At 42.2% G+C, this 25,741-nt stretch overlaps 1 protein-coding gene across 3 annotated transcripts in view; it reads left to right on the top strand.

Annotated features, from left to right (window-relative positions):
• Positions 1 to 25,741, top strand: part of LOC147024907 (zinc finger SWIM domain-containing protein 6-like) — a 194,836-nt gene that overhangs the window by 138,500 nt on the left and 30,595 nt on the right. For 2 of the 3 annotated variants that reach the window (XM_085885288.1, XM_085885285.1), the window contains 2 exons: positions 7,323 to 7,565; positions 15,922 to 16,057. In XM_085885288.1, coding sequence (XP_085741414.1) covers positions 7,323 to 7,565; positions 15,922 to 16,057 — 379 coding nt within the window. The remainder of the gene's footprint in view (positions 1 to 7,322; positions 7,566 to 15,921; positions 16,058 to 25,741) is intronic. The other variant, XM_085885286.1, reaches the window with a different exon arrangement.

The raw sequence follows: 25,741 nt of genomic DNA, 5'->3' as shown, positions 1-25,741 counted from the left end.
TAAAAAATAAAGTCGGATTGAGCTTGTAAAGAAGCTAAATTGCATTTACTTGTATTGGATTTTGAAAATTCATTACATCGGGGACTTCTGCACCCCAAATTTCCCCCAAAAATTAAAAAAAAAGGTAAAAATAAAGTCGGATTGAGCTTGTAAAGAAGCTAAATTGCTTTTACTTGTATTGGATTTTGAGACAATTTGAGTTCAGAACGGTTTCGGGATGATAAAAGTCACAGCTCAGACCTATCTTTGCGGAAATCCAATGAATTGGCCGCATTTTATTATGCAATCAGCAGCAATGGAAACAAATGTTCAAACCGAACTGTCGTTTTCTTTGTTGAATTCGGTCAACAGTTTCTTCATTTTGAGGAAATTAACTCGCTCTTTATACTTTGCTCAATTCACTCATTCCCTCGTAGAAGCACGGTTTGCTGTTTTTATTCATTTATTACAAAAATCCTTCTGATGTGAGACGTTCCCACTTACAATGCTTCTAAATAATCTAGGAAAATATCATGGGAGGTAGTAGCTTGAAATTAAATAAACCTTTCATGGATTCTGGCAATTGCGCAGGGGGTTGGCTGCACGGCTATTTCGGGAGATCCTTATTGTATGTGCCTGACAGGTGATGGTTACAGTGAAGCAAACACAAGAGAAACAGCACAATGTGTTATTTGCTGAAGGGCCTTTGGAAGATATTTAGTTTGGCTCCAGCTTGTGACATTTCCCACAAAGCAACAGCGCTCGAACCTCGTCCCACCTCTAACGTCTTCCTTCCTCTTTGAGTCATTAGCTGAGTTGTCTTTTGGTAGAATTTTCCATTAAATTTGTGTTATTGATCCTTGCATCATTGTGTATATGTTAACGATTCCTATCTCTTCCCCCTCCTGTTCCCCTCCATATTTACATTTATCACGGGGGGGGGGGGGGGGTTGTACGTGGAAGTGACCTGAGTTTAATGAGCCAGTGTGTATTGCTTTATGTGTCCGTTTTCATGGGAAGAATTCCAACCAGACTAAGGAGTTTCAATTCGGCCATCCAGTTGAGCACCAGTGCTGTGCACCCACTCCATGTCTTTGTTTTATCTACGAGATCAAGCCTCATGGTGAGAGACAGCACGGTGACTGAGGGTATGAAGTGACAGTAGGGCAGCAGAGCGACTCTTGGACACAATAAGCAATGGGATGAACGAACAGGAAATGAGGCTTGAGGATAGAGAGAGAGAGAGAGAGAGAGAGAGAGAGAGAGAGAGAGAGAGAGAGAGAGAGAGAGAGAGAGAGAGAGAGAGAGAGACAGACAGACAGACAGACAGACAGACAGACAGACAGACAGACAGACAGACAGACAGACAGACAGACAGACAGACAGACACCGAGAGGAGGGAAACAAAATACCTGCAAATACGATGGTTGGGTTAGGTAGGCTTCAGGTTCATGGGGGTGGAAAAGACTGCATGTTTACTTTGTTTCTGATGTGGCCATCTTATTGCTCTTACCTTTTGTTCCTGATTCTGTTTTTTTCCTTTGTCAAAATACCAGTCAATAACAAAAGGATTACTTTGTTTTTGATGAAATGAATATCTGTCAGTAATTTTTGCTCTCATTTTTGAATTGTGGAATTTTTCTCTGCCAAAATGAGCTGAACGTTGGGCCCTTCTTGCTTCGTCACCCTTTTCATCTTTGCCATTTTGCTTCTACTGTATGTTCTGTCTATCCCGATCTGAATGAATAACCTATTGTATCATTTATTCTGAGAACAAAACTTCACACAGGTATTAAAATAAGAATAAACCCTCCAGCTATATCGAGGCTGAACAAAACTAATCCTATAGCCTGTTGTTGGCTTAGTAGTTATGGTGGCTGGCTTGGGATCTTAGGGTCCTGAGTTTGAGCCCTGTTGGCTGCTGAATTAACACCAGGTGGAGTTGATTCAGCCTCTCATTTTTCTGAGGTTGGTGAAATGAGTACCAATGCACTGGTATCATGATTATACAAAACAAAACTTAAGTACAAAATACAAAATAAAATACAAAACTTAAGATGGCACAGCATCGGTGGCATAGTTGTGCCCCAAGAAAATGAGCTACCTGGCAGCCAAGCTGCCAGATGCAAGAAGAAGAAAGCTGATCCTGCCATGCATTTAATTGCAATTGTCCTGGATACCTCTCCAGATATGATTGTGAATCACAGGCAGGATTGTTTGTGTATAGCAAGCAGGATCTATTTGGCAACACAAAAATGTCTCCCAGTACGATTGTGTGTGTGTGTGTGTGTGTGTGTGTGTGTGTGTGTGTGTGTGTGTGTGTGTGTGTGTGTGTGTGTGTGTGTGTGTGTGTGTGTGTGTGTGTGTGTGTGTGTGTACAGTATATATATATATATATATATATATATATATATATATATATATATATATATATATATATATATATATATATATATATATATATATATATATATATATATATATATATATATATATATATATATATATATATATATATATACATATACATATATATATATATATATATATATATATATATATATATATATATATATATATATATATATATATATATATATATATATATATATATATATATATATATATTGTCGCGGATTCGCGCCCGCCGGCGTGCTGACGGCCACGTAACTCGAATCGCGGCATGTCGCCCACCGGACGGACAATCCAGTCGTGACCCTCTCGGACTAACGCCGGGAACCAGTCACGGGTGGACCTTTCGGTCTCACCGCGATCGAGCCAATCGGCCCCCGCATGGGATAGGGTTGCTCGCCAAATTCGACCTACCTAAGTACCCACACGGAGGGTAGACCGGGCGATCGCACCTCGCCGCAGGTCGACTTCGGACACGGGCCACTTAAGCGACCCATTCCGTACTATCGGGATAACCGAGCGGTGTTATTCGTCGGCCTCGACGGTTCGATTAATTATCGGGCGTCTTAGCCCAGGACCAACCCTTTACGTGAAGCAAGATGGGGATTCAATGAAAGAAATGACGAAGCGAAGCGGGAAAACAGTTGAACATAAATCACATTTATTCGCGATGAACGGAAAGCACACATATACAATTCCACCAAAAGCACATGTAAAAGGAAAAGAAACACAATGCAATTTTACACAAAAAGCAAATGTAAAAGCGAAGACACAATGCAGAGCTATCCGACTACCGAGCACACGGCAACACTTATACAATTCTACTTCACAGACGGCGCCGACAACACATACCCAAAACCAAGAAAAAGAACACCCTCAAGGATGAGGCGGGCCTGGGGCCGAGACCGGGTCGGGCCTACCCGTCTGATGATGAGGCGTGAAGTGGCGATGGTGCCCCAACTCCGCGGGCCTCACGGACAGTGTCTGGTAGGGGGTGGGAAAAGGGGCCCCCTTTGTCGCACTATCTCAGCGCGGGGGGAAAACAGGAGGGGGTTGCTGATGCTCGGGGGAAGGAGGATTTTTATTCTGTCTCGGGTCCCGCGACGAGCGTCTCCACCTCGACCAGGTCGCGCCGTCGGCCTCCCGCTTTCAGCTCCCGGCACCGACGCGAGCACCCCCTCGTCCGTCTTCGCCGCCGCCACCTCTCCACAGCTCCGCCGACAACTCGTTCCAACGCACAGCTCGTTCCAACGCGCAACTTCCTTCCAGCTCCACCGACGACTCTCTTGAACTCCGAACTCACTCTTTCCAACGCACACCACTACTCTTTTTCTGACGAACGCAGCCGCTTATATAAGCCCCGTGGCTTCGCCTTTGACCCCCTGCCTTCGACCTTTCAGCTCGCTCCCCATTGGCCCGAGAAAAAGTGGGCATGAATGCTTTTTGATCCATGAATTTGCATATAGCGACCGCCCTCCAACGCCCTGGAGGCGGGGCCAAATCGCCCCTCGCTCACCGATTGGACGGAACAAAAGTGGGCGTGAGTCGTTTTTGATTCGTTTTTCTGCGGAAAGTCCGTGATGTTTTGTACACGCTGTTCGGTGCGCGCCCTGCACGAGTCCAGTACCGGTACCCACAAGCGGCGCAAGAACGGTGGCGATGCGACGGTTGCGAGGTGTGACGGTAAAGGTCGTGGCTGTTGTGGTGAAGCGGCGTTGTGGTGGGTGGTTGATGTTGTGATGACTGTTGAGACGTGGTTGGTGGTGGTAATAATGGCGGTTGGTCCAAAATAAAGATAGTAAAAGAAAAACGGCTATCCTGAAGAGTCGCAGCACGCATGAATGACATTTATTCCCTCTAGACAACGGGTTTGGGCCTAACTACACATATACTTACCGAGATATCTCACCTAAGGGACCTGAATGGTGGTTTGCGAATTTGGTCAACCACAACAATATATATATATATATATATATATATATATATATATATATATATATATATATATATATATATATATATATATATATATATATGTTTTTACCCTCACCGAAGGAGAAGGTTTTACATTTCGGTCCATTTGTTTGTTTGTCCGCACTGTACTTTAGTGTTTTTCTCTGCAATTGCTTGTTGGATTGAGACGAAATTTTCATCACAGGTGCGACTACTCATTTAGAATGCTTTATTGATAATTATGACATCCAAGGTCACGTGATGTGGCAGCTATATTGGAAAACGGAAAAACTTTGGACCTCTGTATCTCTGGAACCGCACCAAGGAAAAAAGTAAAACTTGGCACATGGCAAGTACTCCTCATGGGAAATGTTTTTTTTTTTGATGACATTATAATTGCATTTGTAAAACACTACATTTGGTCAGCATGAAAAATTTTTTATGGTAATCTTGAGATAACATGGTCCACTCACTTTTTTTTTTTTTGAATAAGGCTCACTTGGCTGTGCCTGAATGGGTTTGAGTGTGGAGGAGTAGCTGCTGAAATGCGAATCCTATCCAGGTTCCTTCTCATCACTTCATATTTGCTTTTTCTTGTTTTGGTTCCTTCTGATTACTCCAATACAGGACTGTACCTATGTGGTCTTCCATTTGATTTGAATTGAATTTATTTCAATCCAATTCTGAATTCAGTTGAATAAAAACTAGCATCCGTTGAAGACAAAGTCTTCGATATCCCCCGTCATAGTAAATGAGGATTAACAAACTTATACTCCCTTAGCGTGTGCAATATGTATGTGAAATTTCCCCTTGATCTGTCCAGCCATTCTGGAGAAGAAGATTTTAAAAATTTATTAATTTTCAATACAAGATGGCTGATGAACCATGTGACCTATGACATCATAAATTTACATTCTGCCTCCAATCCTCCAGTGGAATACGTGTGTGAAGTTTCGTGTTAATCGTACGAGGTGTGTTTTTCTATCCAAGATGGCCGCCAAACTGTATGACTTGTGACGTCATATGGTACTTTTTTCCTTGGTGCGGTTCCAGAGATACAGAGGTCCAAAGTTTTTCCTTTTTTCCAATATAATTTTTACTATGCATGCAGACATGATGGAAGATGATAGTTGCAAATTTTCGCTTCGTTAGGTTATGTGATTCCAGAGAAAACATTATTTAATATTTTTCTTGAATCCAACATGGCTGCCAAACCATGTGACCTATCAATTAGAAAATATCAAAAGGCACCAGTTCACCACTTGCTTGATATGTGTACCAAATTTCGTAAATATATCTTGAGGGGATTTGTAGTTAAGCTCCGGAAACGAAATGTGACGGACAGACAGACGGATGGATGGATGGACGGACGGACGGACGGAACCCATTTCTATATCCCCCGCCAACTTCGTTGGTTGGCGGGGGATAATGACCATAATGGGTCAGGGTAAAGTGTCTGATCAAAGCAGGGTGTCTTGGTACACAGTCATCACTGCCAGCAATTATAAAGTGGCAGTTGTAGTTATGTCTCTTATTAATTACGTAACACACCAGTACACAAACACCACACAAAATACACTACAAAAGTCCTGGCGAGGGTCTGTAATCTCTGATTGCTCTTTTTCTTGTTATGTATGCAAGTGATTTAGATAGGAACTGCGCGTACCAATAATTATTATCCCGTGTATAGCCGGCTTCAGGCAAAATTTGGATGGCATATCACCAGCGATAGTGTGACCCGCCACTGTTCTGTGTAAATACATTTGAGTAGCCAAACAAAGGGATTACCCAGGTTAATGTATTTCCCTCCAGGATGTTTTCAATTAACCGAATCGTCGGTGTGGGAAAGATGGCCAAAACCAGACATACACGCACGACTTAGGAATAAAGAATTAATTGGACACCACACTGTACAGAATTCCAAACTAAATGAACTAAATAAAACAGTCGATATTTTATTTGAGTCAGATCTTGTTTATCTGCGATTTCTTTCAGTGTGCTGCAAGTGTTAAGCATTAAACTGTACTGTGAGTGACGGATGATATAAAACCTTTTTTCCCCTTTTTTATACCTTTACATGTCATGCCACTCATCTCTTTGTCACTTTGTGTTTATAGTGTTTCTGTACTTGCAGTTTAATTTTTGTCTTTTCATCATTATATCTCTGAGGCAGTGTATCAGGAAGCAAAAAGATTCACTTCTGTCAAGGTGAAGATCAGAGTTAATGGCTGGTCTACTCTCTGCAATGGATAGGATAGGATAGAATATGATAAAATGATTCGGTTGATTTAAAAATAACATCAGGCACTGTTTCATCTGCTTGAAGAAACAGGCAGAGGTCCAGATTTAACCTGATGTTGGCTTAGCGGTTAGGGTGGTGGCTTGGGATCCGAGGGTCCTGAGTTCAAGCCTCATTGGCCGCTGAATTAACACCAGGGGGTTGATTCAACCTGTCGTCCTTCCGAGGTCAGCAAAATGAGTACCATTGTACTGGTAATAGGGGCACTGCATCAGCGGCATATCCGCAGCCCTAACCAATGATGCAACCAGCAGTCAAAAGGCTGCACATGAAGGGAAGGGGTATTGATGGATTTATTAAATCTGGTACTGGTGTGGTGAAGGCGTGATGGGCCGAATGGCCTCCTGTGCATAATTTCCTCGTAACCCTTGTAATACTTGTAATCAATTGCTTTGCTGTGTATCTTAAAAACGATGCCGTTTGGAGTCTCAACCATCAGCTTGCATGGCTCAGCAGCACTTAAAGTGTTCATAAGCTGCCCCTACCAAAAGATCACATAGTCCCTTTTAACCCTTCCTCCCCCTAAAACAACAAACGCAGAAAACATTTTGGATATTCAAACATTTTGGACTTGCTTAATATTTTTCTTCGTAAATATTATTATGATTCCGCAAGTTATAAAATGAATGGCCATTACTGACCTGCATTGCTCCTAATTCAAGTGTATTGTCGTGTGTAGTTGCTTCTGCAACCTTCCGTCATACACCCTTTGTGGGCAGTCATGAGGGTGAGTCATGCCTGACCCTGGCACTCGAGGTGGCTCTGATGGGCCTCGGGCAACAACGGACCATGCCCTCCAGCGCCTCGGGCCAGGAAAAGACCTGCCGTCAGGAGGAGCAGTTAATATCACGGCTGGGTGAAGTGGAGCTCGACGAGCCTCTGCTAAGGCTCTTGAAGAAGCAGGCAGAGGTCCAGCTTGGTGGTACGTAATGCAAAACATTGTTCCACAGATGGCTGCAGAATTACAGTCTCATATCGGTTTGGCTTCAAAGAAATACGTAGCTCCAATGGAGATGTTCCATAACACCCCCTCCCCCACCCCCCAGCAGGCAGTCTGAAGTTTTGAGGTGGAAATCAGAATTGAGTCTAATTGCTATTTAAACTATGTTTGAATTTGTTGCGTTGCTTTGGTGAATGTTGTGGTTGGACTTTGCATTATACGTGCCTCTTTGAAGATCATCAAATCTGAGTTTCCGAACCAGAACCAGCGTGTTTTTCTGTTTTCATTTCATCCCTGTGCTTTTACATGGTTTCATCCAATTTCCATGTCTTAATCGCATCTTCTTGATGTGTATGAGTATTATCCAATTTTGTGTCCTTTTTAATGTAGAGCCTACACCACAAACAAGACCTCATCTATAGGAAACGTGCCCATTCTGTCACTAATATGACACGTGCCTCATTCAGCTTAGTTTTACCCCCAAGTGTTCTTCTGTTCTGTTCCTCAACTTTCGATTCTATTTCTCACTCGCTTACAAAAAGAAAATTTAACTCCAAAAAAAATCAGCAACTCATTCTGTATGTTATTATCTTCCCTCGTTCATTATTTATCCCTTCCATTCTCAATACCTCATAAATGAACTAATATTCCTCCTTCTCAAACCTGTTGAAATCACAAACACTCGGTCCATCGACTATCCCTCTGTACTTGGAGCGTGACTTTTCCTCCGTGTATTCAAAAAAACCCTCATTTCACCCCTCTTGTAATATCTGTCTCCATTTATCTGAATTGTGGATCATGAGAAGTTCAGTCTGAAAAGGTAAGCTACACATGACCGTCAACTCCCCTTCATGTTCATGAACGGTGTCAACCCTACCCCCCCTCCCTCCCCCCCATTCCTCATCAGTACCAAAAGCCTTGTCATAATCTTCATACCCGGGTTCTCCCACACCCACCCCTTCCCAGTGTCCTCCAACTCAGCATCCCTCCACCTCATGTCCCCCATATCTGCATCTCCCACACCACACCCTCTCCAAATTTTTCTCTCACCCTTTCCGCTCCCATCGTCCCCCTCATCCCAGTCCTTCCAATTTCCCCCCTCATTCCACCTCCTCCCAGCTTTCCCATCATCTGACCCCTTGCAGCTTCCTCCTAGCTCTGGCCCCTCCCATCTTCCCTCTCACCTCGTGCCAATTGGCTGGGTGTTGGTACCTCTGTCCTCAGCCATGACACTGAAACACAGGACTTCTGTGACTCCATGCAGGCCTGAATGTTTGCAATACGTGAACTTTTCAAACCAGATTTCTACCAAAGGCAAATCCTTTCTTCTGTATTTGGTGATGACCAACTTTCCTGCGAATCTCTCATGTTCTTCCTCTGCTCCAATTGGTTTGTCTGATCACATACTTGTTCAAGTCAGCATCTCCCTGGCTATTTTCATTGCTGTCTCAGCACCCGTGAGTCTGGCAGTTCACTCAGGCTGACTGGCAGAGACTGCAAGGTGCCATCTCACTTCAGAAATGGTCTCTTACATCCACCTCCCCTGATATTATCTCGACCTGGGAATTCTTTCACAGAAACCTGCTCTCTCTTATGCGCAGATTAATCGTATCTTGTCTACAGTTCTCATATCCACCCCCCATACCTCCCTGCCCAGGGTACACCGAGTCCTGCGGTGAGTCAGTTGTCTTGAAACAACTTGCCTTCTCTTCGTAGAAGGCAAATCCAACATAAGGCAACTTCAGGTAATTGTACAAAGCTCACATCAAGTGTGTGTCCACTCTTAGGAGAGCCAGAGAGCAGCATCTGTCCAACGTCAAGAATGAACTTTCAAACTTGTCTCCCTCCTCTAAAATCTGGTGGCTCCTTATTACCTCCACCACCGAAGGTGAAGGAGGTTATGTTTTCACCCCTTTCTGTCTGTTTGTCTGTTTGTGTACAGGACATCTCAAAAAGTTGTGGACGGACTCAGACGAAACTTTGTGGACAGGTTGGGTGTGTGACGAGGAAGAATTGACTCAATGTTGGTGAAGATCCAAATCAGGGTCTGGATCTGATAATTTTTAAAGTGATTCTTCACCATTGAGAGACAGGGCTAAACTAATATGTTGTTCGTCTTCCGGCTGGTCCCGTTAGGGGTCGCCACAGCAGATCATCCGTTATGATCCGCATACTGATTTGGCATAGGTTTTACGCCGGATGCCCTTCCTGACGCAACCCTGGTCGCCTCTTACGACACAGGGATAAGGATTTGGGTTTCGCCGTGATTCTGGACTGCCCTACACCCTCTCATAGTGTGGCCCAGTGCAGATCTCCCATCCTCAAGCGATCCTCCAACCCAAGCCTCCGAGTAGCCGGATTACAGGCGCACGCCACTACGCCCGGTACAAGGCTAAACTAATATATAGCACGATATCTCAAAAAGTTTTGGACGGATTCGGATGAAACTTGGTGAACAGGTTAGGTATGTGGCGAATCCGGATCTGGATACGAGAATTATTTAATTTTTCAAGTGATTCTTCACCATTGAGAGATGGGGCCAAAAACGACTCCACCGAGCGCCCTTCTAGTTAATTCTGCTTCTGGTGTATGTTCCCCTTCTGTCCCTTCCCTCACTTCAAATGGCACTACCACTGACTCTGCTCGAAAGAAAGCTGAATTATGTGTTTGCTTCCGTATATTGTGTCCCCAACCCCTCGTTCCCCTTACCCACCCGACCCAGTCATACCAAACTGCTCCTGGACTCTGTGTCTTTTGCACATGAGAAGGTGGAGAAGGTTCTTTCAACCCTCGACTCTGGTTCTGCAATTGGGTCAGATGGCATCAGCTCGCGTGTCCTAAAAACCTGCTTTGCTGGTCTAGCATATCCCCTTTCTGCTCTTTTCACTCCATCATTTTCCGTAGTTTATCTTCCATTTGCTGAGAAATCAGCCAACCTCCCTGCATTGCATAAAAATGGTGCATAAAGAGATCGATCCTCTTAACTACAAACCTATCAGCTTACTTCCAATCAACAGCAAGGTCATGAAATCTATCATCGCAGCTGACATCAAATCCTTCCTGCCCCCCCCCACCCCCAACAGCCTGATTCCAGACTGTGAGTTCATTTTGGGGTCACTCTAAATTCAGAATTTATAGCATCACTCAAACTTTTAGGTCCTCGCTATCAGCCATCATCTTTCTTGGAGAAACCACATCCAGTCTCTAATTTGGCCTCCAAAGCCAGCCACCGACTGGGCGTCCTCTGTTGTGTAAAGTCTTTCATTGCACATCTGAAATCCCATCCTGGCTGGCACCCCTGTGTCACATCTTGCTCAGCTTTATGCTGTGGAAACCAAGGCCTTCAAAATCAATGGTTTCTCCCATGATGAAACTGAGTTTCTGGGGCTGTTACTTTTAGATCGCAGTCAGGTGGGTGGCTTCTCTTTCTTCCACCATCTCCTTTCTGGTCTTGTACCCTCTGCATTTCTGGAGTAGCTCCACCTCCCCACATCATCCTCAACACGTTTCTGCAGGGTGAATGCAATTTTCCACTAAACCCCCTTCTGGTTAAACTCCAAAAATCCAGATCCCTGCTCACCTCCACTCATTCCTTTCTCTCCCCCCCGCCCCCCCATCCCCCCCCTGCCTGTGGAACCAGCTTCCTCATTCTCTTCAATCACATTCTTTGCTCAAAGGTTTCAAGACAGCTATTCACCGTATCACGTCATACCCCATCGACAAACCACAACCATGATATTTTCTATCCCCATTACCCTTCCCAAGCCCCAATAACTCTTTCCATGTTTCTGGTTTTTTCCTTCCACTTCTGTTTTTGAGAATTTGGAGTTGTATCCATCTTGTTTACACCCTGTGTCCTCCACTTGCACCCTTCTTCCCCACATCCATTATTCTCTGAATCTCTCTATTTTGTCCCGAAACTCTGCTGTTGGTATGTTCCCCCGTCCACTCTTCCTCCTGTTCTTTTTGTTCTGTTACGTCCTGCTCCATTATGTGTTCGAGCTCCTCCATGAGCCTCTGCACTGTATCCACAAAAATTTCCTTTTGCCTTATTTAATTGTCAATTTTCCAAATTGACATTTTAATGTAAAATTTTGGATCTAGGGGTTTTGTTTGCACCTTGAGTTGTTTGTAAGTGCTTGGCTTCCGTTGAGAATGACAACTTCAGGCCTGAATAACGTTCCTCCTGGTGACTCAGCATTATTCATTCCTTTTTTTTTGTTCTAGTTCTCCTCCTTCGTTGTCTCTATTTTTAAATCCATCATATTGTTATTTAATTTTGCTTCATTTCCTTTATTTCCAGCCAAGACCATCCTGGTGATTGTAAGCAAGTTTGGATTCTCGTTTGATTCACTGCGTTGTTTTAAAATCTTTTTTCCCTTCAAATTAGTTTGGTGCGTCAACTCGAAACATCTTGTAAATATATTTTATGCTGAAGTTTTTGATCTTTTTGCAAATATCAAAGCTTAGTTTTGACAGTCATCACTTGTTCTGCTTCACATTCTTGTTCTTCTCTTCTTCTTATACTTCCTGCTTCTACTTTTCATGTTACTTCACCGTGTATAATTGTCGCTTCGCTGAGACGAGTTTAATCAAAAGACAGCATCCTGTACGTCACCTACATGTTGCATGTCAATCTGTGAATCTCCATTATAGTGGGGCAACTTAGCAAAACAATTGTGCATTTTGTGAGGAAAGCACCAAATTTGGCACACTAGTAGCCTATCTTATTATGAACAGATTTGGATATTGGGCCATCTCAAATTCAGCCGCTGATGGCTGTGGCAGCCATTTTCCACTGCCAACAAAAATTTTGAGATGGCCCAATATCCAAATCTGTTCATAATATGATAGGCTACTAGTGTGCCAAATTTGGTGCTTTCCTCACAAAATGCACAATTGTTATGCTATATTTAGCTAAGTTGCCCCACTATGAGGATGTAAGTTGATGTGAAAGTCGAATCAAGTCACATGTTTTGTTCAGTTTGAGTTTTTGGAAGCATGTGGCCCTCATGTTTGCTTCACCTTAAGTCATTGTAATGGTTTTTGAGCTAATCCTAGATTTACTTGCACTCGACCACTGTAATTTCATATCTTGAAACAGTGATCCCTGTTATTTTCTTCTTTTTTTTTTTGGGGGGGGGGGTGGGGTTGCATTTGTACACACCATGAAAGTAACCTCCAAACAAAAAGTGAGTTCATCATTATTAAATAATAGTGAAACTTTTCTCAGAAGTATCTGTAATTGACCGCTACTTTGAAGCCCGATAGGGCTAGAATTTTTATCTGTTGGAACTGTCAGCCCGCAATGTGCGCTAACATGGTGAGCCACATTGACTGAGAGGTTACCGTCCTTACGTGAACTATGCATTGAATCGAAATAACCCCCCCCCAGAACAGCAATTTTATCCTGAAGTGATGGATATCCACCATGGAGGATGCTGTGATTATTGCAATTGCTGCGGCAAGGCATCCAGCAAGACAATGAGAGGTGGTGGCAAGCTCGTCTGTGCCTGACGGGTCCTGCTGTGTGCACAGATCTTACACTGGTTCAATTTTTTTAGCCACACATTCACGTTGCAGTTTTCGTCTGAAAGTACATTTGTGATCATGGTCGAAAGAAAATCTTCATTTCAAAAGTTTTATTTTTTTTATTGAATGATGCGGTGCAAAGAATAAGATGCCGCCGATGTGTTATGTGCACTCGATGAGGGTGAAACAGAGAAAATTTAAATTGATTAAAAAAAAAAAGGAGAAGATATAGAGGTTGATCGATAAGAGAAAGAAAGGTGAAAGGAGTGGGGGGATCATGGAAGGACGTTTGGGAGAGGAGAAAAGGGAAGGGAAGAGAAGAGGCTTGTTTTGAGCACACCAGAGAGAAGGGGGTCAAAATGTCTGACTTCTGTGCGTACATACTAAGTGGATGCATCCTAAAAGTTTTGAAGCTATCTGCAATCATTAATTAATCAAATGCATTGTTCGAGCTTATTTGCTTATCATATGCACTCTCAGTTTGAGTATAATGGCTGTTTTATGACAAAAAAATGGAGTTACAAGATGGGCCTCACCCTATCAACCCTGCCTGTACCTTCGCCACACCCCACCACCCCAAGTTACTGCAAGTCGTGATACTCGTACAGCTAACCTCAAGCAGTGAATTTGGCCAGGGTGCGAGCACACATTGGTCTACAGTTTTCTTTTTAAAACACCATGCTGTATTTCACATTTGTACGAGTTAAGTAGAGGAGAAAGCTGGGCTTTACATCGCAATGACCCCATTTGAAAGATAGCATGATTCGAGATGTAGCACTCCTTCCTGCTGATGCATTATCTATCCAGCTAGATACCAATTGAACTATCATACTGCCCCACAACCAAAAAGGTCATAATGATCCCCCTCGTTAAATCCATTTAGACCTTGACATAATGTTTTCTTGGTTTTCTAATGAAAGTAAGTTTTTAAAAGACAAAAACAATACTGAACTGTATTGTGTGGGAAATGAACGGTTGTTGTTGTTGTTGTTGTTGTTTTTTTTTGTTCTTGTTTTTAACTTTTATACTATGTGGAAGTTTTAACTTATGATATTTTATGAAGACGTCACATTGACATTCCCATTTGATTGATTAAAAACTTGTTGCAACCTGAATCTTTACTATAATGGAGCAAACGTGGATGTCACCGAAACTCCAAAATAGCTCCACCTTTGGTGATAGCCGGTATTACAAATCATCTTCCTTTATCTTGTGATATGGCACGTATGTTGTAATCAATACAATTTCTTTCAAAAATGACAAAAATTATAAAGTGCATTTCCAAGACTGTGCCACAGCACATTGCCACTGAAGGCGGGTCGAGAAGGGTACTGCCGCCCTGAGGAATTAAAAATTCCTGCCAAAATCTACTCCAGTCCAACACGAGGCCTGGTCAGCCGGTTCGTGAAAGACTCGAACAAAACATCCCTCCTGGCCAATCGCGCAATAATGTGAGAATAACTGCCGCCATTCAAGTAATAATAGTAGAAGTAGATGACATGAAGAAACACTTCGCTTCCGTTAAAATAAAATGGCCGATGAGAGATTGATTTCGACTTGTGACTTTGTGCTCACAAATCCCCACAGTCATTTTCTTCTTTGACTGCAGGCACGTGAAGCAATTGTCCTAATGATGGAATCTGGATCTACGAACGATTCTGATTCTGACGTACCAAACTCTGATACAGAGCACAGTGCCGTCGTTTCCACCGAAACGGTTTATTGGCAAGGGTTATGGTGGGTGGTTTGACATTGCCTTCCCAGCAGTAGTCAGGGCAGGCATTTGGAATCTGTTCATAGTGCTGGCGATAGCTCTTCTACTCTTCACGAAGGACACCGTGGGGTCTTTAACGTTTACCAACTAATGTCAGCAGACGGGATGCCCAGTTTATTGTCCATCCGAGAGACGGCACAAATATTGATGAATCATTCTGCCTGTGAAACACCGGGATGATAGTTTATAGCTGGGTCGAGATTCAAACCAGGGCTGGACAGCTTAGAGGTGAGTATGCGTGTCTATAGGCCATTCCGTCAGTCCTAATTTACTACTACTGCTTCGTTAATGGGCTGAATTAACCTCACCTTCTTGCGGGATCAGCACAGGAAGGATTTTGGCCCAAATTTTTCATGAACTGGCTGGTGAGGCCTGACTTTCGACTGAAAGTGACTTACGCAGGAATTTGTAATTTGTGGAGGGTACCGCCAAGTATGTGCCTACACTTTGCGAAAGATACCATGGGATCTGTAACGTTCACCATCTCGTGGTAGGAGACGGGACACCTGAAATAATGTCCAACTGAGGGACGTAGTACTTTATGTCACATTTGAGTCACCAATCTGACAGTTTATAGTCAGGTCAGGGATCATACCCACATTTGAGATCCCAGTCAAAGATAGGTGCGTTAACTCTGCACCACCTTGTCAAACAATGATGTCATATGGATAACAAGTATTTTGCATCCGATAATTCTGGGTTTCATCCCTCCCGGTGATGTGAGAAAGTTTTTCATGCATGGAATGTAATTTTAGGTTTTAGTAGTGACACGGCAGTTGACTGTGCTAAGAATCATTTGACGTATGAAGTCGTGCATTTCTCGTTAAAATTAAATTTCTTGCACAAAATAAATGTTTGCATTTACAGCTATTTAATTAGATCTGTTTTATTTTCTTCCCTTTTTGTTTAAATCCTACTCTGCTCTGTCTGATTGTTTCAGTTATCTCAAACAAACACGATTTTCTAAGAACATTTGCTTGATACTGGAGTGCAACCTGACACCAGATGTGCGTGTTTGCTTTGCCCCTCCAGCAGGGCCTTGCAGCGGGCTCGGCGAGGTGGTCCATCGAGAGAGTGTCCCTATGCACACTTACGCCAAGTACTTGTTTGTGTCTCTTTTGTCAAGAGACATAGAGCTCGCCTACCAGCTGAGCCTGCGTGCCATGAGGTAGGCCTTGATACATATGTACGATCCCTACTGCCTTCCACACATAAAATGGCGACTATTATCAAATTACTGCAGATATCACATCACTTGACTCTCGTTTTCTTGAAATTGCTCAAATGTAAAGGGTTTTCAAGACGTGTAATCAGAAAACGTGTCAGAAAATAACATGGTTCTGATTTTCATGAAAGATGATCATTTTGCTGTTTTGAAAACGGAACACAAACCAGTAGCTGGCTTTCAACAGCTTTGATTAGTAGAGTGTGTGATTCTGCAGCTCTTACCTTCAGTGTGGTGCAGGCCTGTAGGACTCAAGTAGCATTTTCACAATTTGTGGCATCATTTCAGCTTGGTAGGCTGATGAGTCTTGTTCCAACAAATGGCTAAGCCATAAACGTCAGCTTCGCTTTGCTTCCCATGGCTGGGCCATCAGCACACCTTTAGCACCATTTGGTTGATATAAAACCTATCATTCTAATTGTCTGTCGATACAGACCCACACTCACCTTGACAAAGTGTTGTATGCTGGGGGACAAGTAAACAAGCCGGGAGGCGACATGGGTGGTCGCTATATAATTGCATACTCGTCAAACAGTTTTTGATGGATCGGGCTGAAAATTTTTGACAAAGAGGTTGATTATAGTGCGCATAAAAGCACGGAAGCTGATTTTTGATTTTCGAAAAAAAAATATATCAATATTTTTCAGATTTTTTTCAAAAATTTCAAAGTCCCGTTGCTAGGCAATGGTGGCGTCCATAGCAACGGTGCTCAAAAGCATAAAACTAGATCCTGGTATGAACCTACCAGTCAGGTTTCATCAAAATTGGTTGACTCCTCTGGCCTCCAGAGCTGTCCATTACATACAAACAAACAGACAAGCCGGTAGGCGGACATGGGGAGTCGACTACCCAATAGAACCTGACGCGATGGGCTCATTCGATGGAGAATGACCTGAGGATTAAGCACAAGAAAATTCATGATTCCAGCTTCAAGGGTTAATGCTGCAGATTGTTTTTTCGTTAAAATACTCCCACATTTAGAGGTTTTTCGGCCGTTGCTAGGCAACGGAGGGGTCCATAGCAACGGTTCTTTCTCACACATAACTGGGACATACCATTAACCCACCATACCAGTTTCATGTATATCTGACTCATAGTCTCTGAGATATAACGAAGTTCGTTTTTTTATTGTTTTCGACCAGGGTTCATTCAAAGTCTATCTTCTCCGACAGTTTTCATAGGATCCGGCTGGAAATTTTTGACAATATGGCTGAATGTACTGCCCACAGTCGCTCGTGGCCCGATTTTTGATTTTCGAAAAAATTTTTTTATGATTTTTCTAAAATTTCAAAGTCCCATTGCTCGGCAACGGTGGTGTCCATAGCAACGGTTCTCATTTGCACACAACTAGGTCATGGTATGAACCTACCAACCAAGTTTCATCGAAATCGCCATGGTATTAACTGAAATCGCCATTTTAAATACTGATAATAAGGGTAGAACAAATCTCAAAAAAAAAATTCTTTTTTTCCGACTATATCGACTACCCAACAGGCCGGTAGGTGACATGGGTGGTCGCTATATAATTGCATAGTAGTCGTAGTTTTTGATGGATCGGGCTGAAAATTTTTGACAAAGAGGTTGATTATAGTGTGCATAAAAGCGTGGAAGCCAAATTTTGATTTTCGAAAAAAAAATTTCGGATTTTTTTTAAAATTTCAAAGCCCCGTTTCTAGGCAACGGTGGCGTCCATAGCAACGGTGCTCAAAAGCATACAACTAGATCCTGGTATGAACCTACCTGTTTCAAGTTTCATCAAAATCGGTTGACTCCTGTGGCCTCCAGAGCTGTCCATTACATACATACAGACAGATGGAAAACCTGAGAATAACGGTAGTCGAGCGACCACCCAACAGACAGATGGAAAACCTGAGACTAAGGGTAGTCTAGCGACCACCCAATAGTCTCGCGACCACCCAATGAACATGCGATTGCAGGCCTTTCATTTCAAGGCTGCGTCTTTAATGGCGAATCTCTTCCACCTCTTACATCATTTCCGTTTCCTGTGCATTCATTAGTATTCAGGAAATTGAACAGCACTATATATCTTAACTATCACACAATACCACATGTCCCCCTTTCATTAAGATAATTAAGTGGTTTAAAACCTTATCAAAAACTAGTAATGAAATTAGAACAACTTAATAAACCTGACATCGACAGCAAACCTAATGAATATTGAACCATCACATTTTCCTTTTTTTTTTTTCTTTACTTAACAAAGTCCTTGGCTCACAGGAGCTTGGCGATGTCTGGTGCCATGACGATCAACTTGGACAAACCCTTGTGAGGGCATTTGTTGTGCAGGGTTATGTGCAACACAATTATCAAAACTTGTCAGACCTTCAGCAGCAAGTCCATTAGTGGTCTGAATTGCCGGTGCGATGCAAGTTGCATTCCACATTTTCCCATCAGAGAGTTTGTAATTAGCAGGACCTTTCTGTTCAAAGGTCTTCAGAGAGTGTTTGAACTTGGTTTGATCTTTCATGTGGATGGAATACAGGTTTCCAAACTGGAATGCAAGAACCACACTGAAAGGTGGGAGATTTTGCTCCACAGCGCTTGTCTGTGTATCATTTCGGCTTTCCTTATCTCTGTTGAACAGTGTGTCACATCCTCGTGTTTCAAAGCAGGCACGTTGGTGTGCAGGCCATTAATGTGCAACTTGTTGTGTAGTGTACGTCCATGTAAAAGTTCAGCAGGAGTCTTGTAGCTCGATAGGTTTGCAAGAAGTCTGTCACAAATGATTTCCAGGGCTTCCCTTTGAGGTTTGCAGTGTATAAACAGCCCTTGAGCACTCTGTTAAAGCATTTTATCTCCCATTTGGCTTGCGGGTAATATTGAGAACTGCATCAGTGCTTGACGTTTTTCTTTCAGGAATATTCAAACTCATCTGAAACAAACTGAGAGCTGTTTGTCAGATACAAGTTCTTGCAGGTTTCCCCTGTGACTGAACACTGTAGTCAGGAACTTGATAACTGCAGCAGAGGTCACTTGGGAAGTTAAGGCTACTTTTATCCATCTGCTGAAGTAGTCAATTAAGGTAATAGCATAGCGACAGTCTGTTGGGGGCTTTATCAAGCGGTCTCACTTATATCCATGGCAAGTTTTTCCCATGCAGCACTTGGGGAGAGGAACTGGTTGCAATGGTGGCATTTGAGTGAAAGCTGCATTATCATGCATTTGGCAAGTAATACATTTAATGGCAATTTCTACTTGAGAATCCATCTCTGGCCACTAGTTTGCTTGGTGTGTATCATGAGCAAGCTGAATGAACTTGGGTTGAAGTTTTGGCGGGACTATCACACAATGAGTGCTACGAACTGAGTAACCATCGGGTCAAGCTCGTTCATTCAGAAGACAAAAGTAGGGAAGAACTTTTGCGTCAATGCGCTTTCCATTGTGAGGCCATCCTCTTGAGACGTATTCCAGCATCTTCTATAGAACACGGCATGCATTACAAACGTCCTTGAATTGTTCTGCAAGCACAGCAGATAAGTCACCAGTTACGGGAAGTACTTAACGAGATAAACAGTAAATTTTCATGGCCAGGTTTGAATGTAATTTCATAGTTTAATGACAGTAAGCATGCATACCAATGTGCAATTCTCATTCCAGCGCGACCAAGACCTTTCGATGAGAGTAGTGTAGTAAGTGGACTACGGTCTGTGCACAAAGTTAATTTATGACCCCAGACATAAGTACGCCAATTTTCAGTTGCCCAGATGCTGTCAAGTGCTTCATTTTCTACTGTACATGACCTATGTTCACATTATGTGAATGTGCACAATACAATTGCTACTCTTTTCTCTGTAGAGAGTCCTCATGAGTTTGAGCAAGTACTGCTCGATGTCCATAATCTGAAGCGTCTGTGGTCACAATGTTGGGTAAAGTGGGGTTAAACAAAGCAAGTGCAAGATGTGCCAATTAGGTCTTTCACCCTTTCAAAATTAGTATGTGCAGTGACAGTCCAGGAAAAGTCATTAGTCTTGCGTAGTAGGGCACAGAGGGGCTCAGCTCAGCATAACTGGGAATTAATTTAGAGTTCCAGGAAGTCAGGCAAAGAAAAGAACACAGGGCAGAGGTGTCTTTTGGAGGTGGTACGGCACGTCTGTTACTGCCATCACTGAGTTTGGACTCAGCTCATTTCCTGAAAATACATAACCCAGAAAAGAAAGTTCAGTCTTCCTGAAGTGGCATTTATCAAACTTCAGTTTTAAGCCCACTTGATCATTATGATACAAAACAGATTGAGGACATTCATGTGTCTCACGAAACAAACCATACATCACGATGTCTAAGTCGCACTGGATGCCCTCCTGTCCAGCTAAGATCTGTGACATCATTTGCTGGAATGCACTAGAAGCATTGGCAAGACCATAGGGCATGCGACAATTGCGGAGAAGTCCATCATGTCTGATGAAAGCCAAAAGGTCTCTGCTTTCCTCATGCAAGAGCACTTGATATACACCCTGAAGATCAAGAATAGAGAACATTCTCATTCCATGGAGTTCTGAAAAGACCTCAATGTGTGGGAGGAGATGGCTATTACAATTAATTGACTTATTGGGCTCACACAGATCAACACACATTGTTATCCATCTTGTTGTTGTTTTTCTACATAAAGACGATAGGTGAAACCCATTCAAAAGAGTAAATGTGTTTTTTCAGTGACGCCTGTTTTTTTCCAGTTTTATCAATTCTTGGGAGACAGGATCACAGAGAGCAAAGGGTAAGCAGCAAAGCTTCTTTGTATACAAATCATATGCACTGGTCTTCACTTTGTGTACAAATCCTTTTGCATGGTCGAGGGTTTCAATGGAGTTGGAGTCAGATATCTGGCAGACTGATGTCTGATGAACTGAAATGCTTTGCACTAATGCGGTGATGTGGATTTTTTTAAACCCACCTTGTTGTGATCGTTGTCCTCCTGAAGGATTCTAACTGGTCGATTGTGGAATCCTATTTGACTTCAGACAGAGTTTAACGCTTGTCCAATTTGATTATAAAATCCGACAAAAACCCTACCGACACTGATAAAACTGATGTCCACACAAGTCCTTCCTTGTGAAACAATTTATTTCCTAATTATACACCATACACTTCTCACCCTTGTACAATGAACTTAAGAATCCCCATTTGATTGCAATATTATTTGGTTCTATTTCATTTATTCTTACTTTAGTTAACAGTTAGACCAACCCGATTCAATTCACTTCTACATTACATCAGAGAGTTTTATTCTAACTTGGTACTTGGTCAGTTCCAAGGAGTACGAGCCACTGAGAAACTATACTTCCTCACGTGCTCGTACTGAGAACAATGTGCCTTTCAAAATATTTATACTTCCATGAGAGAGAGGTTGGGGGATATTCACCCAGACTGTAGACGTGTCCTTTAGACAAAAGCCACTTCGTACATTTTCTAAGCAAAAGTTCATTTATCAGCTCGGTCACTCTGCTCCAGAACAACACATTTCTTATCATTTAGGGCAAAAGTCTTTTGGCCAGAAATGACAGTCAATTCAATTTGCAGCATAGAAGTTACATTTCTGAAACTCCATTTGTTACAATTTAAAATACATTAATATAAATTTTTCCCCAACACTCCCCCGTTTTTTTTTTTAAGGAAAATTTGAATAATTTTTCTTACACATGATTACCATGTCCCATTCCTGAAGGAGAAAAGATTTCCATTATTCAAGTTCAATCAACAATGGCAGCGAGTGTTCATATCAGAAAATGTGTGTTTCCATTTAATTTATGGCCTGTTCATCAGCATGTGTCACACATTGGAAACATGCCATCCGAAGTCAGAAGATAAGCAGGTCAGGGTGTGGATAGAGTGGCACCCAACGGGAAACACAATCGAAGCACTCCTTGAGCTGAGGAGAAGGAAGATGTGGGCAAGTACAAGTTTGGGCCGGACACTGGGTTGAAGGAGCGCAGTGTGCAACTCCAGGCCTGTCGTACATTGAAGTGACCACAGCAAGTTCATGATGTATTTGCAGAGCGGCAATCGAGAGTGTGGCTGAGAACATTCCTCCATGCAGGCACCACACAACGCCGACGTTAAGACTTTGCTCAACCTTCTCCTCAGTGGGTTTTTTCTTTCTTTTCCCACATTGCTCCATCTTATCTCCTCGGGAAGGGGAGGGATAATCATGTGTTGAATGCTCAATCACCCAAATCTGGGTTCTCCCATCGTCCAATTTTTTGTGTGGAATTTCATTTCAAAGTTCATTTAGATGAAATCGTACATTGCTTCAAAGACTGCTTTCAACACTCCGAAACAAACAAAGCATCAATTAAACACCAATCAATAAACGTCATGGGCACATGTAGTTCTACAAGACTAACAAAGATTGTTATGGAAGCATTTAACTTGCATTATATGTCATATCAATATTTTAATCCCTTTCCTTGTTATTTCCCAAAACACATTGCTAAAATATACAGAAATCCCAGTTGTACGTATACTCAAAACATCCATCTCATTTGCTATTTCCATCGACATTTTAAATCTCTGACATTTCTCCATCTGTCCACTTCTCTCTCACCAAAACAGCAAACATGCTGCCATTTTTCCAACTCACATACACAAACCATCTATCACTTCCTCAAACCTTCTCAATTACGAATCCATTTTCTTTTATCAAAACAAATAAATCATTTTAAACAGTTTTACAAAAATTGTCAAATCACTTGTCAAATATCATTTAAATTGCAGCTCAAACACTCTGTCTACACATGCAGCTTCACCCTCCACAATCTTTATCCCAGTCTTAGAAAAGCATCTTAAACTTCAGACTAATAAACATCCAAACTCTCTTAAACAACTTTTTGGTCAAAACAAAATATTTCCTTTTAAAATCCAGAAATGAAAAATTTAATCTTCAGCATCTATCCAATTAAATCATGAATTTACCTTGACTGAATCGATCAAAGGGTTACACTAGGTTGTTTGCCATTGCCTTCCCAGCACAAGTTCAGGTAACCTCAACATTCGCAGACGAATAAAACAATATTTCAACGTCCATCCGAGGGAATCATCTATTATCTGTGAATTGCCCCACGTGCTAAACATCATCAAATCATTAAAATCATTCCAAATCACGTTTCTACATTTAAATCACATGCAGTATATCCACATTCACAATTGTTATTTCACAATTTATTCAAAATCCCGATGGTTGTAAAATAAAACTTCAACACTTTTTCCTAAATGGACTTCACTTTAAACAGATTCAGTCCAGAGGGTGCGCCACAAACACCAAGGAACGAGGAACAGGAAGTTCTCTCCACATCCAGTGGGAAGAAAAAGGAAAAAAAACTCTGACAGGCAAAACCCACAGTTTAGCATTACTCTGTCATGGCTTCAACACATACACTAGACAGCATTGCATCTAATAGACTCGCGTGTGATCACGTGACAAATACCAATCACATTTCTATCTCATCCTCTTGAATCTGCATATGAATCGAATTTCACACCAAAAGCAAAGGCTCGAACAAAGACTCAGTGTAAAGATATGCCACCCCCCACAGATCGAGTGGAGGGGGTCTCACACAGTGGAGTTTGCGACCTTCGCGTGGAAATGCAACGCAAAGAATGTATAACATGCCATTTCAAACAAACCCACAGCTCAACTCAGCACGAGTTAAAATATCGTCAAAATCCCAACAGAACACGTTTCATTGCAGTGAATATTGGAATCGCACAAGTTTCATTTTTTACTCTCAGTAACACATCGCATCTCAATGCAAATCACCAACCATGCTCCCAGCTGGTTAATCATCTCCTGCACTCCACAAAACGTTTCGTGCAAATCATTGCATTTACAAATCTGTAAAACCTCCACACAATATAATATAACAACCTCACTGCCAACAAACTTCCAGTGAGTTCAATGAACAAAAAGTAACTCTTATAACTCTTACAAACAGGTAACTTATAATATTTATCTATTTTAACCCTATCTCGGCGTCTCAGCCGTGTCCTCGGCCTCTCTCTCACAGCTGGTCCGTATCAATGCAAACATGTGGCATGTCGCTTCATCATGCCCATTTAATTACGCATCTGGCTCCTTAATGAGCCTCTTCTTGTCATCTGACTCTTCTTCTCCAGCACTTTTCTAAAACAACTACAGTACTTATCGTTTACTTTAAAACGGACTCCTTCTGCCGGATCCTCTTCTTTCTCTCAATAAAATTATCTGACAATGAACTTTTCTTTGTTCGAAATGCGTTACCTGCTGAGAGCGCTCTCCCTTACCTTCGCTCAAGCATTTGTTCCTCCAGGCACTGCCTCCGGCAGATTAAGCACCTCCGGTCACGAGCACCGCACCAACGTCGGTTCGAATCCGAGTCACGGCACCAACTGATGTGGATTTTTTTAAACCCACCTTGTTGTGATCGTTGTCCTCCTGAAGGATTCTAACTGGTCGATTGTGGAATCCTATTTGACTTCAGACAGAGTTTAACGCTTGTCCAATTTGATTATAAAATCCGACAAAAACCCTACCGACACTGATAAAACTGATGTCCACACAAGTCCTTCCTTGTGAAACAATTTATTTCCTAATTATACACCATACACTTCTCACCCTTGTACAATGAACTTAAGAATCCCCATTTGATTGCAATATTATTTGGTTCTATTTCATTTATTCTTACTTTAGTTAACAGTTAGACCAACCCGATTCAATTCACTTCTACATTACATCAGAGAGTTTTATTCTAACTTGGTACTTGGTCAGTTCCAAGGAGTACGAGCCACTGAGAAACTATACTTCCTCACGTGCTCGTACTGAGAACAATGTGCCTTTCAAAATATTTATACTTCCATGAGAGAGAGGTTGGGGGATATTCACCCAGACTGTAGACGTGTCCTTTAGACAAAAGCCACTTCGTACATTTTCTAAGCAAAAGTTCATTTATCAGCTCGGTCACTCTGCTCCAGAACAACACATTTCTTATCATTTAGGGCAAAAGTCTTTTGGCCAGAAATGACAGTCAATTCAATTTGCAGCATAGAAGTTACATTTCTGAAACTCCATTTGTTACAATTTAAAATACATTAATATAAATTTTTCCCCAACAGCGGGAACAACACATCTGTTCACTATATCCAGTTTGAGAGTAGTGGAGAGGTCCTTGCTAAGGATAGGATGTTCAGAAGATACAATGAAGAAGTGAACAGGCACAGAAGAATGGTTGTGTTTAACTTGTATAGGACAGCCAAGTATAGGGATAGGATTTTGTAAGTAAGTCACCAATAGCAAACTGGGTTCTCTATGAGGCATATTCTTGAAATGCTCAAGGTAAGTAACCTCTGAGAGTATTGAAATGGCAGAACCTGTGTCCACCAGTAGTTTAGTTGAGCATGCCTGTCCCTCAGGTGTGGAAAGAAGAAATCGCAAAACAGGTTCCCTCTGGTTTGTTCAGAGGTGTGTATGTCTATGTGTAGTACAGTCACATCAGGTATAGTAACCTCATGCACTTGGCATTTGGGTTCTTTACTGCAACATACTTTAACAAAAAGTCCAGTTTTGCCACATTACCTGCAGTTGGCATCCTATGCAGGGTATTTGGAGTAATTTCCTGTGTACACTGTAAGATCCACAAT

The sequence above is a fragment of the Eptatretus burgeri genome, chromosome 6 (assembly GCF_056783735.1).
Source record: "Eptatretus burgeri isolate ZD-2024b chromosome 6, Ebu_testis_v1, whole genome shotgun sequence".
NCBI classification, from domain to species: domain Eukaryota; kingdom Metazoa; phylum Chordata; class Myxini; order Myxiniformes; family Myxinidae; genus Eptatretus; species Eptatretus burgeri.
Note: the sequence above shows the minus strand (reverse complement) of the source record. Positions and strands in the feature narration are given on the sequence as shown.